Genomic DNA, 17,727 nt, shown 5'->3' on the forward strand with positions numbered 1-17,727 from the left:
CAAAACAAATATCCTGAGTGGTGATCCAGCCTGAATCAGTAGTGTCATCTTAAAGCGCTTTGTACCTGCGGTACCTTACTTTCTTAAGGCTGACGGTTCCCTTGAGCTTTGTTCCTCAGCATCCTCGATGTGTCAACCTTGCTGAATCCCCTGCTGCTGAGATGGAAACCTTCAGATGAGGGAACTGCATATCATTGCAGGGATTTAGAAATGTGTGTGCTGCCCAGTAGAGAAGCAGCACTCTTCCTCCCCTGCTGCCAGTGCTATCCAGTCAAATGTTGAGCGTTGTTTTAGTGGGTTTTTCTTTACTTCAACCCAAGTTGCCACCTTGGGAACGGCCCTGTGTTACCAACTAGGATCTGAGGGAAAGGCATGGTTCTCTAGAGCACACATGGTTCATCTTTAACCAAATGCTGACAGGGTCTGATTTGATTTTTGTTTTGCCAGTGTCCACTTGTACTACCTGTTTCCCACTCTGGAGGAAGGAGGATTAGCTACCTACCGCACAGCCATCGTACAGAACCAACACCTGGCCATGTTGGCTAAGGTACAGTTTTATACATCTTTGTATTTGACACCCAGAGGTAGGATTCTATTAATGCATGGATTGCTTCCAAGGGATCTGTCTGCCTTGAAAATCTGAGTTTTTACCATCAACATTTGGGAACAGGAACTCTTTTCAGTTTGAAAGTAGTTTTTAAAGATGAAGTATGACTTTGTGTTTTCTCCAAAGCATGTTTTCAGGAGGAGTAATTCTAGCAGGCAGAAGGGTAAGTTTTTAGGATGCTTATGTTGAACGTGTGTCTATATCTACCTTTAAATTGCACAGGTAATGAAGCTGATAGTAGAAATTTAGTGAAGAAAAAGAAGCAAACTAGTTGTTTATAAAGGGACTTCCTGATAGAATGTGTAGGGAGAACATGGCAGCAAGTGGTAGAGAAAGTGGTGAAAAAATCATTTAATCTGCTCCCTAACCTACGCAGTCATTTTCAGATTTGCTGTGAACTGTGGAAGAGAAATATGTTAGAAAGGCTTTTGAAGAAAAGTTGTATTACCTCATGGGAAGAATTGAGATGGCTCTGAATTTTATTTCCTTCAATTCTGTGAATGACAGAGCTTTTTACATTTCTACATGATACTAGAGGGTGGGAATATGATATAGAAAGTTGATTAAGTCTCTGTTTGTAGGTGATTTGGTATTCCCTTATTCATGTTTGATTTTACTAGCATGTTTTTTAAAAATTAGTCTGAGACTTGCTGATGTAATTTATTAAGCTATGCATGCACACATGCCTGCACACATGTCCACTGTATATTGCTGATAGTTTTCAAGTGCTTCTTCTCTATTCATATTTACACAGTAATTTAAACAAGCATATCCAATCTTGAGATTTTGTCAAAAAGGCATGATTTCTAACATGTCATGTTTTCACTCACAATCATCTTCCTCCAAAGCTTTATTTAATGATTTAGATAAGCATGAATTGATTGAAACGTTTCAAATCAGGGTTTTGTTGACAAATGTGGTGTTGAACTGCCTGACATTTGAAGTCATGGTACTATATGAGCTTTTCTGACGTAGGTTTTAAAATATTCTTAAAGCTCTGTTGACAGCCTTTATCGTTGTATGTGGACAACTTTTGAAATATTAGAAATCTATACATTCCTGATTTCCCAACTTACCCTTTTTTTCCTCTCATTTATCCTATATGATCTTCCTGATTTCATTCCCTTTAATTGTGCCTCACAGTGTCATGTTGCATTCAGTTTAATTTCTCAATATAATTCTCAGCTCCTCAACTTGTGCACGTGGAATGCTGTTTTAATTGAAAATCAAGTGATAAATTTCTGTAGTTTCTACGGGACATTATAGCAGGAATTTTAAAAATAATCTGAAACATGTTGTTATCAAAGTTGAGTAGCCAAACACATACATGCAAAATATGCTGAATGCAAGCTCTGAAAATGGAGGTAAGCCGTTGGAGGGAGGGGATGCACACCAACACCCAAACAACACCAGTTCACATGAACAAATGACAATAATCTGTAAGAAGTTTAAATTTTATAGAAAACAATTAATGTTCCACTTTTATGTTGACTTGAACGAGTGCTCCCTGCATTTTATAAAGTGTGATGGATCATCGTAAGTGGTAATTCTCTGGGTTCTGGAGCAGTGAATAGGCTCTCATTCACTGAAAATGGAAGACTCTCTTTTCCAATTGAAATATGTCTAAATGACGCCCCTCAAGCAACTTATTTTCCACTTTTTCATCTTAAGTATACTCTAAGAGGATGAAGTTGAAAGTTAATGAGAAATTAATTGGTAGAAACTTACACCCAGTTGGGAAAAACCTGTTCTCATACAGACTTTGCAAGATGCACAAATCAAATCTATTTAAAAATCTCAGTAGTAGTTTTATGTCAAAAAGATGAATATGTAAAGAGAACCTAGTAGTTCTTGCCTGCATTTCTGTAGCAGGATTATCATATATTATTTAAGATATCTGACTCACTACCTGAGATTCTGCCTGGCAAGCAGAACTATGGTTTAGGCAACAGATGTACGTGAATGATGCACGATTGAAAGGAAGAAGAAAGCTAGGTGGCACTGTGGATTAAAATATCAGTCTTCTGCTTGCAGTGCCCAGAGGTTTTTGTTACTGCCACCTGTTGACCCTCTTAAAGGAAAAAGCCAGATGTTCACTGGATTGTGTCTCCCAGAGTTCCTGTTCCTCACTGTTGTACATTATCTTCTTCTTGTAGGCAAAATCTTTTTCCTCGATGTTAACTCCTCAACCTTTGAATGTCCCTTTGGCATTTCTGAAGGCAAATCACTTGAGGGCAAACTATCAGCAACAAACACGGCACACTGCACTATGCAGCCACTATCAGGCTGTTTTTCTGTCACGCTCTCAGCCCTCCTTTTGAACTCATTGCTAAATCTCGCTAGTAACATGTTTTAATCTGGCTTCCCTTGACAATTTGGTTTGATAATTCCTAGCTTTCCCACACTATCACACTCTAGTTGCTTGCTTCTGATAAACAAATAGGAAGATTTCTAATTTTAGCCTATATCGGAACTGAAACTATGGAGCTTTAAAGTTCCCTCAAATTCAGTTGTCACATAATAATAGTGTAATTGAACTTTAGTGACTAGAACTAGTACTCTTGTACATCTAAGCTATGTTTTTTTTAACTCTTTCCACATATTCTGCAGAAGCTGGAGCTAGATCGATTTATGCTTTATGCTCATGGTCCAGACCTTTGCAGGGAATCGGATCTCCGCCACGCCATGGCCAACTGTTTTGAAGCCCTAATAGGTAAAGCATGTGCATCATGTGTGCAGACAATTATGTTTTAATATGTTTACATGCAATGTTGACTATGATGGAGGAGACACGGGTCTGTGTTGAGTAGTGCTAGTAAGGGATAGGCGATAGTATAGTTTCTTAAGTCTTCTTCGTCTCTTCCCATCTCCCGCACATATGCCACTTGTATAACATGATAAGTGTGCAGTATTACAATGAATATCTCATCTTCTGTATCCTGCCTCCCACGCACTGAAGATGCACCCATTTCACGCCATTGTGGTGCAGCACTTCTGTCCGTCACTGCGGAACTCCACCTCTCGTGCCACCATGGACTGCCACCTGCAGTCATCTGAGCAGAGTAGTTTGGTCATCATGGCCTGACAGGAAAAGTGGTCTTTGCGTTTTCATTACAAATGAAAAGCATGGCAATATACCGTGGCTGATGTAATGAAGCTACCAAAGCCCTCTAGCTGAGGACAAAGGGAAGTTGTGTCAGATTAGCTGTTGCGTACTAACATGCTGATCAGTGACTGACTGCACTCGTTGATAAATTTATGTTGGAGAAGAAGTTTGGACTGCCTAACCACAGTTACCAAATAAGCAAACAGTAAGGTGAGTATCTGAACCGTTATATCCTCACAAGATCTATTTTAAATATTTTAAAACTTTACTTGTCTGAATACACAAAGTAAGCTAAGTTTCACTGATGTGTCTTCATATTCATCTAAATGTACTGTGCATGATATTAGCTATGGAAATGATTTAGCCCTGATGCAGGTCTTTACATACTACACAAGCTCCTAAAGCATTTTGTCCAGCTTTGAAAAATAGATCATAGTTGGCTTAGATGTCAACAATTCTGTGAGCTCTGCCTTGGGCCAAATTGCATTTCATTTTATCGAGAAACGCAATTCGTCTGTTTAATTTTATTTTGCTTTCCATGAGTGCTTTGATCTTTAATTTAAAAATCAAAAAACAAACAGAAAAGGAACACTAGATATGTATCTGTGACTTTGTTCATATACTTAAGCTTGTCTAGGATGTAATGATGATTTGGCAAGCATTGAGATTTGCTAAGAGAGCTGACTTGCTGTTTAACCTCCAATACAAAGTTGTTCACAAAGTTAATTGAGCAATAAGATTTTGTCAGGGCCATAGCTAAAATCTGGGAGCTTGTTAAGGGACTATAAAAATATATTTGGGGTCTGGAGCGCCTACTTGAGAACCTTTGTAAAACTCTGGTGCTTCTTCCCTGTACTGAAAATAAAAAACAAAGTATAAGCAGGCTGTCTAGGACCTGTTTGAAATTCTGTGCTCTCTTAATATGCCTCCGGCAAGATAGTCTTACAAACCCCCAAACTGTTCTCCAAAGAGTCCAGAGAAAGTAGTTGACCTAGTGAGGAATTGAAAGAAGAGGGGAAAGATAGAGCAAGGCAAACCATGTTCTCCCTGTATGTGGGAACATCGAATCCCTTTCTCTGTGTTCTTCATGCTGCCGTATATTCCCTTTGCTTTTATACAGATGTGCTTACAAGAACTAGTTTGAGGTTTTCAGAAGGCCTCGTGGAAGGACTATCAAAGGACAAAACGTTGATACTGAATTTATAAAGTACCTGAGCAGATACACACTGTATATGGTACACACAAAAAATATAATATGCTAGCACAGGTTTTGCAGAGCTTGTTACTAAGGGGCATGTGGAGGGCTAATGAGGGCTGTATATGCAGCATAAAAAAGAAAATAATAAAAAACTCCACCATGATCTCCAGAAATTGAGTGATGTAGAGGTGCAGTTTCCAGTTCAGACAATGTATTGTTGTGCAACTGGGGAGACATTTTGGTTTGGAATAGTCCTGACACATTATTTATATGCAGAATGTAATGTGGTTGAAAGTACAGAATAAATGAGAATTATTTGCTAGCTATTGAAAAGTATCTCATGGCTTTCACTATCTATGTATATGATATAGTTAGCTGGTTACCAGAAACTACTTCTAGAAAATAGATTGCTTCTAGCCTAATTTGTTTAAACTTTACTCTTTGGATATATCATTTTCTATCATTGTTTTAACTATTTCAGGTTGTTTTGTGCATTTTATGACCATTGATTTATGTTGGTGTTTATCATGCTTTAAATTTCTCAAAAAATTTAGTATTACTACAGTAAAGCATGCTTTTAAAAACAATGTATTGGAGAGGAAGAAGGCAGAGACCTTTGACTTTTCTGTGCTTGGTAATTTTCTAAGTACTTATGCATTATTGACCTTTGATGTATTGATCCCCTCATGCAGGAGCTGTTTATCTAGAGGGGAGCCTAGAAGAAGCAAAACAATTATTTGGACGTTTACTCTTCAATGATAAGGTATTTATGTATTTATATGATTTGATTTCCATTTTAAAAATAACTGAAGACATCCTTTCTTGTCCATTGTTTTACTTGTTCCTGGAAGCTGGATGTAGCATAGTGTGTTCAGGACAGCAAACTGCACTGTTTCAGGCGAAAAAATTACAGTGTTTTCTTGGGTGTGCTGTTTGTTGACTGGCTTAGGGAAGGGTGGGCGATGTGGGAAACCTGCAGACTTCCATTCGAAGTGCTGCTCTAACAACAGAGATGAGTACTGTGGAGCCAGGCAGCATGCTTTGGGGAAGTGATGCACATGTACAGTGACTACTCAGGAGAGCAGACTTTGGCCTCTGCAGGGATCTCCTCGCTAGAGTACAATGGGATGAAGCCCTGAAGGGAAGAGGGGCACAAGAAAGCTGGTTAATATTCAAGGATCACCTCCTCCAAGCTCAGGAGCGGTGCATCCCAACAAAGAGAAAGCCTGGTAGGAACACCAGGAGGCCTGCATGGATGAACAAGGAGCTACTGGACCAACTCGGGCACCAAAAGAAGGCCTATATAGGGTGGAAGCAAGGACAGGTAGCCTGGGAAGAATACAGAGCGATTGTCTGAACAACCAGAGATCAGGTTAGGAAAGCCAAAGCCCTGATAGAGTTAAATCTGGCCAGGGACATCAAGGGCAACAAGAAAAACTCCTATAGATATAGGAGTCCCCAACACAAGAAGGACATGGAGCTGCTGGAGCTGGTCCAGAGGAGGGCCACAAAGATGATCCAAAGGCTGGAGCACCTCTGCTATGAAGACAGGTTGAGAGAGTTGGGGCTGTTCAGCCTGGAGAAGAGAGGCTCTGGGGTGATCTTATAGCAGCTTTCCAGTATTTAAAGGGGGCCTACAGGAAAGCTGGAGAGGGACTTTTAGAAGGGTGTGTAGTGATAGGACAAGGGGCAATGGCTTTAAACTGAAAGAGGGGAGATTTAGATTAGATATAAGGAAGAAATTTTTCACTCAGAGGGTGGTGAGACACTGGAACAGGTTGCCCAGAGAAGTTGTAGATGCCCCATCCCTGGAAGTGTTCAAGGCCAGGTTGGATGAGGCTTTAGGCAACCTGGTGTAGTGGAGGGTGTCCCTGCCCATGGCAGGGGGGTTGGAACTAGATGATCTTTGAGGTCCCTTCCAACTCTAACCATTCTATGATTCTGTGACTATTCCTGTCTCATCAGTTAAATTCTCCCACCTCTAACAGTTTTAAACAAATCTTTGGAAAAAATACAGGCGATTTCATCCAACATTTACCTAATTGCATAATTAAAGTCTAATCCATTCTTGCATACTGTATCTTAGATCACTGTTAATTGGAATTTATCCCATATAATGTCTAAGGAAAGTAGCCAGTACGTACTGCTGGGACAATACATGTGGCAGTAGTGAGGGGATGAATTGTACAGTATTTGCCTTCTTGAAAGTCTCTGAGCCTGTGAAATGACAAAGCTTATTAGAAATAAAATTATTTTGAAGCCTCTCGTAACTCAGTGTTTATTTGCTTCTCAGCGCCTGTAGTGAAGGAAGCCTGTATGAAATAGAAGAAAATAAGTGTTTTCTCTTTTTTAGTCCTTGCCTTTGGTGAAGTCAAACTTGCTACTGAGGAGTACTTGCAAATAAAGTTAGTCCTGAGGCTTAAACAAATCTTTTTTCTTCCTTTAACCACTTTTGTTTGGTTCAAGAATTTTTCCACCTCTTTGAGACAAGCTAGTTGGGAGAACTACAGGCAGTTTGAACAGCAAATACACGATTTTAAAAATTAATTTGCTAGCACTATTGAATTTGCAATAAGCAGAGTCAGCATCTGAAATAGTTCAGTATTTCAAGTAATGACATTTTATTTAGTACTGTGGAATTTGTTAAATGACTCCCTTGAGCATTAAAGGCATTTCTCAATGTTTGCAGGACCTGCGGGATGTATGGCTTAATTATCCACTACACCCACTCCAAGTAAGTGTATCCCTTTCTGTAATAAATTTCATAGCTCCACTTTATTTTCAGAGATGCTTTTCGTAGGTTTCCGTTGTAGTGACATCTCAAAACGATGCTATAATGTAGCCAAAGGAGTGTATATATTTGCCTTTGTGTTTGGTTTTGGGTTGTTTTTTTAATGAATAATGAGTCTCTGCCTCTCTGATGGTTAGTCATTCACCTTTCCATGGCTCATGTTTGATACATAACTGTGTGCTTATATGATAAATCTAGAGAGAAGTAACATTTTGGTGCCTTCTTGTTCATCTTCTTGAAGTTGGAGGAAAAAGGGTACATAAACAATCTATGTACATATTTTGTTAACCTGAAATTAAGACTTAATAGTAGGAAGGTGCATTAGTTGAATGGCTCATACGAACATCTGAGAGGTTTCTTTTGTCCAACCAAATGTCTGATATTTTGTGCAGTCACTTTGACTCCTTTGAAATTTTTTATGAGCATGCCCTTCCAGCAGAAGGTCACTTTGAGACCTTCGTCTGAAATGTCTCATGTATTTGTACAGATTTTGCAATGGGTACACAGACAAAAATCTTCAGCAACAAATCAGTGCACATGAAGCATTTTTTCAACGAACTTTCTATGAATGTAAATAGGAGAGAGTCTTAATGGGAAGATAAACTTTTGACGTTCAGCACCAGCTACCCTGCATGGTGGCACAAACTCCCAAGAAAATTCTTCTTACTCTGGATTTTTTTCTTTTCTCTTACTTTGTTTTATTTTAACTTTTTTTTCTCTGCTTTCACAAAGAAGGCTTGGATTCTTCTTAGAGATTAGAGTCAGTCAGTATATGCAACCTATTTCTTGCTGTTACCTTAACTTATGTGATGAAAATTTGTTTTCTTCTATGTCCCAGAAGCCATCCTAGCTCTCTGCTTGCCAGCAGGGGAAACACAGGCTGCTCACATTGGCCTTTGGGCATAGCTAGCTTGAAAAATGGCATTTTAAAAATTATTAGAAGTCGTCGTAACAATATGGCAAATGAGATGCCAATTAAAGAAAAAAAAATATCTGGGTAAGATACACAGAACTGAAGGCCTGAAACCCTGTTATTTGCCAGTAGTCAAGTCAGTAGAAATAGTGATGAAAAGAATAATTAGTGGTCACCTGGATAAAAAAATCTCTTTAGAAAGAATCAACATGTAAAGACAATTCCTGCCTCACAAATGAACAGATTTTAGAGGAGACTAAAAAGCATATGATGATGTAGATGATACTGTCTGCTGGATTTAAGAGGCTGTTCGAAAGGCAGTCACAAAAAGCTTTCTAAAATGTGTTTTTAAAAAAAAAAGGAAAAAAGCAATCCCAGTGAATACTGTCGCTCCTTACACGATTTAAAGGAATAGCTGAAACATAAGAAATGTTTCAGAGACGTCCCTGCCCATGACAGGGAGGTTGGATTAGATGATCTCTAAGGTCCTTCCAGCCTATGCCATTCTATGAAATGGAGAACAGGAGTGAATGACCACATCTTATAAGGGATGGAGATCACTGGCAGATTTCCCTAGGGATCTTTGCTGAAGTACAGGCTGTTCGCATCCACAGCTTAGGGAAGAGGATGAGCAGTCAGGTGGCAGTTTGTTGACAATACCAAATTATTCAGGGTAGCTGGGACAACAGCAGGCTGAAGAATTGCAGTCTGATTGTGAGAATGCAAAAGTGACTAAATATGGGGTAAAAAAGCAGATTAAATTCTGTGTAGGTAAATATAAAGGACTGTGAATGAGGAAGCAAAAAGCAGTCTCAGCTCCACATGCAACTGAACTCCAGACTGACCATTATCACTCAAGCGTGGGATTTTCGTGCCAGGATAAGTAGTTCTATGAAAATGTCAGCTGAAAGCTTAGTAGTGTTTAAGGGAAAAGACAAACGTAATCAATTAATAGAAAAGGGACAGGCAACAAACCAAAATTAATGCCACTTTAAAAAACTGTGGCTGTTCTTACTTTTCCTTTAGGCACGTTCATCTGGATGATTCCTCCTCTAAGGTATTGTTATGCAAGATAGCTGCCCAGAGTGGCTGGAGGAAAGCTTAAGCCATTTCCCAACTCCAGAAAGCTGTTTAACAGTGTCACCACATCAAGGACATCAGCCATAAAACTGATAAGAAAAGATACTGAACCAAAGTGATAATTTTAATTTTCTTGTATTATTGTGCCCTTTTGAATTTCGTATACTAAGTATTTATTCTTGATTTTTTTTTATACTGAAGGAAAGTGGGAGAAATAGATTTGGATTTTCTCATCTTGACATGCTGTCAGGTTGTCAGCCCTATTCTAATAATTTTTGAATCTGTTGCTCAGTGGCAAACAATGTGATAATATTAGAAAACTCAGATGCATACAATTGTACATGTTTTGTTAAAATAAGTAGCCCATGTTATCCACATGTAGAGGCAAGACGTATAAGCGATGTGTTATAAATGCCTCAACTGTTAAAGGAGCATACATCAAAGCTCACATCATCTTTGAGTGGTAATTATCTAAGATAAAAAGCTAGAGGAGACTGGGTTTTCTCAGTTCAGCTGTCCACAGAACAACTTGTTCACTGTATTCTTTGCCCTTGATTTACAGAAGGCTTGCTTTTCTCTGAAAAGTTCTGAAACAGTGTCAGTTTGTCATTATTTGCGCTTCATTTTATTTACAGCTACAAGAGTCCAATACTGACAGGCAACTCATTGAAACCTCTCCAGTTCTTCAAAAGCTTACAGAGTTTGAGGAGGCAATTGGAGTCATCTTTACTCATGTTCGGCTTCTAGCACGTGCGTTCACTCTGAGAACAGTAGGCTTTAACCATCTGACTCTGTGAGTATACGGCAAGAATCCTCATGCAGCTCTCTTGGTCCTTCTGTTAGTATCCCGGATTGCTCTATTTATAAACCAACTGTAGATATTATATCTGTTTTCCACAAGATAACAGAGCAGCTATGTTCACAAGCCTGCCTGGCTCAGTGTCCTGTCTCTGACTCTAGTCAGTAGTGAATACCTTGGGAAAGACTACAGAAGATGTTAGAGAGCCATCCCGGTGTTTCTTCTGAGCTCCCTGCATCATTGATATTGGCACATCACACTTGAGACAATAGCAATACATAGTTGGAGGTACATTTGGGCAGAGGAAAGAAGTAAAATCATGCTCTTTGGTCCAAGTGCAGCCCTTGTGCTCTATGGCGTGTAGAGCTTCCAGGCCCCATTTTAAAGCAAACAGTAGAGCCATACCAGTGGTTACTCAGTCCAGGATCTTACATATTGTTTAAACCGCGATGCTTAATTTCGTGTGAATAGACAGACCTTTTTCTCTGTTGAAGTCGTCACATTCATTAGTTCACTTTCTTGTAAAAAGTTGCTGGTAGAGAGACCGTATCCCATTACAAATGATGTCTACTGCTCTTCTCCTTTGTTTAGTCCCAGATCTGCCATCTAATAGTTGTGTTTATATGTAGCTATGCTGATTTGCTTTCTCCTTGAAAGTTGGTGTTACAACAGTAATGAACTGTGTTTTCATCTCTCCTGGTTAACACTGGAAAATTGTCTTAAATGCGTTTGGAAATGAGCAAGGCTCACTTTCAGATCACTCTTTATTTTAATTTGTATGTGAATGCTGGGGGTTTTTTTCCTCCCTGAGTGCTTATTGATTTTGCTGCATTGATGTCTCATTTTTCAGAGGCCACAACCAGAGGATGGAATTCCTGGGTGACTCCATAATGCAGTTGGTAGCCACAGAGTATTTATTCATACATTTCCCCGATCATCATGAAGGGCACTTAACGGTGAGACTGCCATCAATCATGCTGTCTGGGAGAACAAGAGTGGGATGGAGACTGAAATTATGGGAGCAGCTAGTGAATTATTCTGGATTTGATTAATAAAAGAAGCCTCAGCAACCACTGCTCTTAATAAGGCTTTGTTAATTTTAAGTCATGAGCACTGCAATGAATAGGAAATAATGATTTATGAGCCCAGTGCAATAATTTTTGTTCTGTCTGTGAAATGGATCAGTAATTTTAAGAATGTCAGTGATGAAATTGGGAGATAAGACTAGTTCTTGTTTAAAGATGAGTGTCTTAAACCATTTATTTAAATAGACACATTACGTGACTTCTTTTATTTGTGACTTCTAGACTGTTGAACCTGGAACCAGGCGGGATTATGTTTCCTGATAAGTTTTTACAATCTATTTTAGTCTAGTTTTTCTGCTGTTACAATCTGGAGCTCCTGTGGTAGCTTTTGAATTTAATTTTACTATTGTTATAGTCATCTGTTGTTGATTATTGTAGCCTTTCAGCGACTCTTATCTGGGCTCTGAGCAACCCAGTTTGGGGATCTTTCAACAATTTCCAGTACTTTAAACATAGAGTGGTAGTATATGTAGTTTTTTTTTTCTGATTGATTCATTTAGAACTGCAGCTAGACAGCTGTGGCTTTATTTGTATGGAAGAAATTTTCTTAAGCTTATTAAATTTTTCTTAGTTTTCAAGTCTTGACAAGTTTTGACTAGAATAAAAAAGTCGAGTCTTCTAGTTAAAATTGAGAAGGAGTGCTGTAGGTTTCTACTCGGAGTGATTTTCTCAAATCAATAAAGGGATGGCAATGTCTCTAGCAGGCAATGTGTTTTCAAGAATATGCTTTTTGGGTCTTTAGGGCTAAAGCTGTTCTCAAGAAAAAGAGTACATGCTCTGACATGTAAAGAGTACATGCTCTGACATATAAATATATGGAAAAGTAGGCAATGCCTAGAACAAAATTTCAATTCTGGGGACACACATTCAGTGGAAAAGAAGATTGTCTTAGAATGTTTTTAAATTTGAGGGCAAGTGAAATGAGACTTGTGAGACAGGAGGCCGATTATGTGGGATCTGAAGGGAAACAGCAAACACTGAGCTCTTTCTCCTGTAATCTGGGAACATACTTCTAATCAAAGAGATAGCAGAACATCAGCTGAATGGTGTTGGTAGTATTGAGGACAATTTTTGTCAAGGATGAGAAGATTCCAGTTGACTGGCAATGCAGTGGCTTCCCAGTGTGTAGTGATTGCTTGGGGAGAGATGTCTGTAAATTAACTATACTTAAGAAAAAGAAAGGAGAATGTAGTCTTGTCTACATGTTTTGAGATAGCCAAGTGATCTGCCAAAAAAGAGGATGAAATTTTATTGGCCGTAGGAAGACAGAACTTCTCCAGTACTGACTTATGCTATGGTCATGGGTAGTAGTGTGCTGTGTGAAGACGAAAGAATAAACAAAAATTTGTAATTACAGTTAAGCTCCAGTTAAGCATCTGTCACGTGTTACAGCATCTGTGATGATGCAGGCTGTGTGTTGCCAGAGTGAAGACTAGCACTTAAAAAGTTACTGGGAAGGCACAGGTACTGTGTCTTCCCTGTATGATTAAGGGGAATTGAGTTTCTTGCTAGATCACATTTGTAGATTCTAATGCAAATTCTAATGCAGAGCAAGCTGATAACCACAGTGCTGGAAGGACAACTGTATCTTTTTCACCATCTCTAATTCACTATGTAGTGTATATGTTGCTCTTTGGTTTATGATGCTACTAATCATGATTACAGGTCCCATCAAAATAAAAGCAAGCATAGCAAAAGAGATCCTTCTTCTCTTCTTACAAGAAGCAGGTTTTTGTCACATGATACTGCAATTCTGTCTCATAGGTTTCATATCATACCTAGGATTTTGTTGAAGAAAGTATTGTTTATTTATCTTAAGGACATAAAAGGGAAGAATTCTGGAAAGGAACAAGTAGAAGATGAGTTTAAGCAGTGGTTAGTAGGCAGGTAATAATCCTATCTATGGTGTGCCTAGTTTATGGTGATCAAGTTGTGAGTATCTCTTCATACGTCATTGCCAAGCAAATTATGAACATACTGTTCTTTATTTATCTGTTGTCAGATAAGAAGTATCAAGTGCAGCAAATAAATCTTGATTTTTCATAAGCTCAGTTGACATGCTGGAGCCAGGTAGCATATAACTTGGATCTAATAAGCTGAGTAAATGTGATACAAAAGATCAAAAAATATAAAAAATAGAAAAAAAATATAGAAATTATAGAAAAAAATGTATATGCAGCTTCTCAACTCTAGATTACATGTAAACAGTGGAAAAGAGACATTCTTTCCCTCTCACCCTCATCTCCTATAATATCCTTTGCTTCTTAAATTAATGCTGTTTTGTTGAAAGCAATAAAGGAAACAAGCAGGGGAGAAAGCTCACTTTAACCAGGGGCTCAGAAAATTGTATGGAACCCTAAAATTCCTGAATAGTCCTTTAAGCTGTATGAGATTGTATCTTTGGCAGAGCTCTATGTTTATTTAAGCAATTTGCCTAGAGCGACAGTTAAGCCTTTCAGAGACCTCTGCTGGAGAAGCAGGCATCCTGGACATTGCCATACGTTGAAAATGTTAGAGCCACGTCTTTGCCAGGGATGCATTGGCTCAGCTATACCACCTTCAGTACAGCAAAGAGTATGTACAGACTGTCCAGCTATGCATGTTCTTCTCTGGCCAAATGAAGGAAGCAGGTTCCTCCTCTGGTTGTTCCGAAACACTGGTGTGTCTTGCTTTAATGTGCATTTGTTTTAATTACTGCCTATTTATTTCTTATTTGGTGGGCACTGGGGACTGCTCTATAGACTCTAGAATACCTTATGTTTATACTTCATGTGGAAAAATGCATATAACTGTGTATTACTTAAACTAGAAAAATGCAGATTAGCTGAAAAGGTACAGAACTGTAGAAGAGATGGTATATTGATTGCAAAGGAGCTCACAAAGAAGCATTTTAAATGCAAGGCGTATCTGCAGAAGTAATGTGTCTATAGAATAAATACAATCTGGTGAGAAAAATTGAAACAGGAAAAATTAGCAATAAGAAAGAATGAGTGTGTGTTTATGTAAATGATTTGAGCTGTGCTGAAACAAAATGTTGATAAACTGAGAAGTGAGAGGCTGCAAGGATAAAATTAAGGTTTTTTTCCACAGCTTTCTCTACCTTTTATAGTTTGATATTTCTAGTGGTTACAGTTGAGTGGAACATCTTTCTATTGCAGCTATTGAGGAGTTCTTTGGTGAACAACAGGACACAGGCCAAGGTGGCAGAAGAGCTGGGTATGCAAGAATTTGCCATCACTAATGACAAGACAAAAAGACCTGTAGCTCTTCGAACTAAGACTTTAGCTGATCTCTTGGAATGTGAGTTGATTTTCTTATAACAGCTTAGTACTTGTACAACTTCTTTTTCCTCGGGGCTTGTTTAAGAAAGCCATTAGAAATCCCCCAAATTACTATTAAAAATGTATGTTCAGGTTTTCACATGAATTATGCTTATACCTCTGAAAGCCAAATTTTCAAACACTAGGCTACATTTTTGAAGTCTGTATGAAAGCATGAAGGAGGTGTAATTGCAGATACAAAGTTGTAGGCTTAGAAATTGAGGGATTGTGATGACCAGGTCTGGAAAGTTAAAGCTTGTATTCCGAGTTGAGCTATTTAACAGCAATTTCAACGTTTCATTAGTATGTTCTTGTCACTGTTGGAAGATAAAATACTTTCTTCAGCAGGTGAATATTTCTGTGGTTCATTTGACTGCATTTTAGGTTTCAAAATGGTCGTTCTAGAAGAGAGAAAGCCACAGTGAAATTAAATTATTTTTAGTCCATTTATGAAAGTTCATGCTATCTTCTTTCCAAAGAAAGTGAGAACAATGATAAATATTCTGCAAAGAAAGTTAATCTGTATCTTGTGTATTGTGATATATTTTGTGACCCATTCAGACCCCTTGGCTTTTGCCAAATCCTCTTAGTGAATAGAAATTGCACATAAACAGGAGTGATTTATATCTAAAACTATTTTATGGTACCCAGTAGTCATTTATTTGTAGTATCCTTGGTCTCCTGTTTAAAATGCAAGATTAGGAGCTGAGTGTTGTTTCTAGCTCTTTAAGTGACTGCACGGATATGGGTAAATCACTTAATCTCTTGGTCAACTTTATTTTTTCCTGTGTATGCAGGATAATAATACCCTTATCAGATCACTGCTGTGAAACATAATTGAATATGCCTTTAGAGTACTTAGAGATACTTGTTTCTAAAAGCATAAGCCATTAATGTTCTCCTTGGATGAGTGACAGTACCTTTTCTTTTTTCCCCCCAGCCTTTATTGCTGCCCTGTACATTGATAAAGATTTGGAATATGTTCACACTTTCATGAACGTATGCTTTTTTCCACGGCTAAAGGTAAGACCAGTCAGGTTCCTAATTTCCTGCCACTACGTTTTAACACATTATTGTGTTTTGGACTCTTACCACAATCTCTCAATCATAAAAGCATCTTTGTGAGCTTCTTACAGGAGTTTATTTTAAATCAAGATTGGAATGATCCTAAATCTCAGCTTCAACAATGCTGCTTGACTCTCAGGACAGAAGGAAAAGAGCCAGACATTCCTCTTTACAAGTAAGAACTGGCATCTTACGGATGCAAGCTAGTTATTGGTCTTTCTTGTATGTGGAGGAAAATGTGATCAGTCACCCTATGTTTTTCCCATAGTTTGGTTTTATTGTAGTTATCCAAACCTTCTCATCTCTCTTTGAAGATGGAAAAATGTTGAACCAATGTTTTCCAAGCTTCAGGTGTTTTGAGCCGTTACAAGGAAGAATTAGTAAGCATAAGCATTTTACCTTGTGCAGTTTCAAAGGAAAATAAAATTTTTAGTTCAAATGGAATATTTCATTGGCATCATTCTATATTTGTTCTTCTTTAAACGTAAGGAATGGCAGTATTTTAAATTAAATGAATGGGACAATGGCTTTTTGGATATGAAGTCAAGATACCTCCATTCTATTTTCAGTCATAATATGAAGTTTCTCTGCACTCTACATTATTATGCAAACATGATAAATGCCTTTTGTTACGCATCCTGATTGTAGGCTCTGTTTCTTATCCACAGTCAGGCACTGAAGGGCAACACGAGTTTTGGACATTTTCGTTGTGCAATTCAGCCCACATACATCCTCCTGTTTAGTGATAGAAGAACTCAGGGCAATGAACCTCTTAGCTTGTACACCTCAGATACCTGAAGCTGGATGTGATGAATCTCCCTTCTCTCTTTCAATTGTAAAATGGCATAATAGCTGCTTCAAAGAGGCGGTCATAAACTTAAGATTGTGTATAGCATCCATATCCATTCAATTAATGTAGGGATGCATGCAATATCAGCCCTCAAAAGAAGAGATAAAGGCTGTGAAAATTCAAGGCTTGCGTTGTTGGGATTATTATATCAAAAAGGTATGAGGAATGAAAGTCTAAGTGCATTCGTCACTTTACTGAAGTAAAGTTTTCTATGAAATGTAGCAGTTCAGTTACAGTGACAAACTGCACTTCAGAAATATGATTGCATTAACACTGCAACTGGTGCTCTGCAAAGCTCAGTGTCTCTGTTATGAGGGCTCACAGGTTTGTATAGAGTGAGGGAGATGAATATAAAAGAAACAATTCCTGATTCTTATAAAACCCACTGAGTATCAAGTACCAAATATTTGTTTTGTTTTGCTGTGATGATAAATTGATTTTTATAGTACAGTTTAGAGCTAGTAATATGCTGTTATCCTCCTATTATCTTGTTAAAATTCCTTTTCTTGGGGTTATCTGTTTCACTGCAGTCAGTACTATTGCTTTTAAATTTGGGGTGGGTTTTATTTGCTCTTGTCACAGCACACAGACAGTTAGATACTTTAAAAATTGATGTGAAATTGGTGCTTTTCCAAAAAGAAACAAGGTAGTGGACAGAACTCAAGCTGACAGTGGGAGAGATTTGGGACAGCAGAAGAAGCAATTCATTGCATGTCTAGGGAATTATCTTTTAGATGGTTCTATGATGCATGTCTTAGACTTTAGCTCAAATGGAAAGTTTGTTTTGTGACAAACTGTAACTTTTCAAAGGTGGTGGAAAATTTCTTTGTACTGTGATAATTCAGTATGTAGAGAGAGGTACCATGTTGAATATAAAGTCCTTTTAAAGCCTTGCTACTGCACAACTCTCAGG

At 38.2% G+C, this 17,727-nt stretch overlaps 1 protein-coding gene across 3 annotated transcripts in view; it reads left to right on the plus strand.

The window, feature by feature from the left end:
• The window catches only part of DROSHA (drosha ribonuclease III), an 83,900-nt gene that overhangs the window by 61,857 nt on the left and 4,316 nt on the right, over window positions 1-17,727 (plus strand). For 2 of the 3 annotated variants that reach the window (XM_086609008.1, XM_086609009.1), the window contains 9 exons: window positions 448-547; window positions 3,218-3,320; window positions 5,604-5,674; window positions 7,601-7,645; window positions 10,331-10,488; window positions 11,345-11,450; window positions 14,738-14,879; window positions 15,840-15,922; window positions 16,036-16,139. In XM_086609008.1, the coding sequence (XP_086465134.1) occupies window positions 448-547; window positions 3,218-3,320; window positions 5,604-5,674; window positions 7,601-7,645; window positions 10,331-10,488; window positions 11,345-11,450; window positions 14,738-14,879; window positions 15,840-15,922; window positions 16,036-16,139 (912 nt within the window). Of the gene's footprint in view, window positions 1-447; window positions 548-3,217; window positions 3,321-5,603; window positions 5,675-7,600; window positions 7,646-10,330; window positions 10,489-11,344; window positions 11,451-14,737; window positions 14,880-15,839; window positions 15,923-16,013; window positions 16,140-17,727 lie in introns of those variants that run through there. The other variant, XM_086609010.1, reaches the window with a different exon arrangement.

Source organism: Tauraco erythrolophus, chromosome 3 (genome assembly GCF_009769465.1).
Source record: "Tauraco erythrolophus isolate bTauEry1 chromosome 3, bTauEry1.pri, whole genome shotgun sequence".
In the NCBI taxonomy this organism is placed as follows: domain Eukaryota; kingdom Metazoa; phylum Chordata; class Aves; order Musophagiformes; family Musophagidae; genus Tauraco; species Tauraco erythrolophus.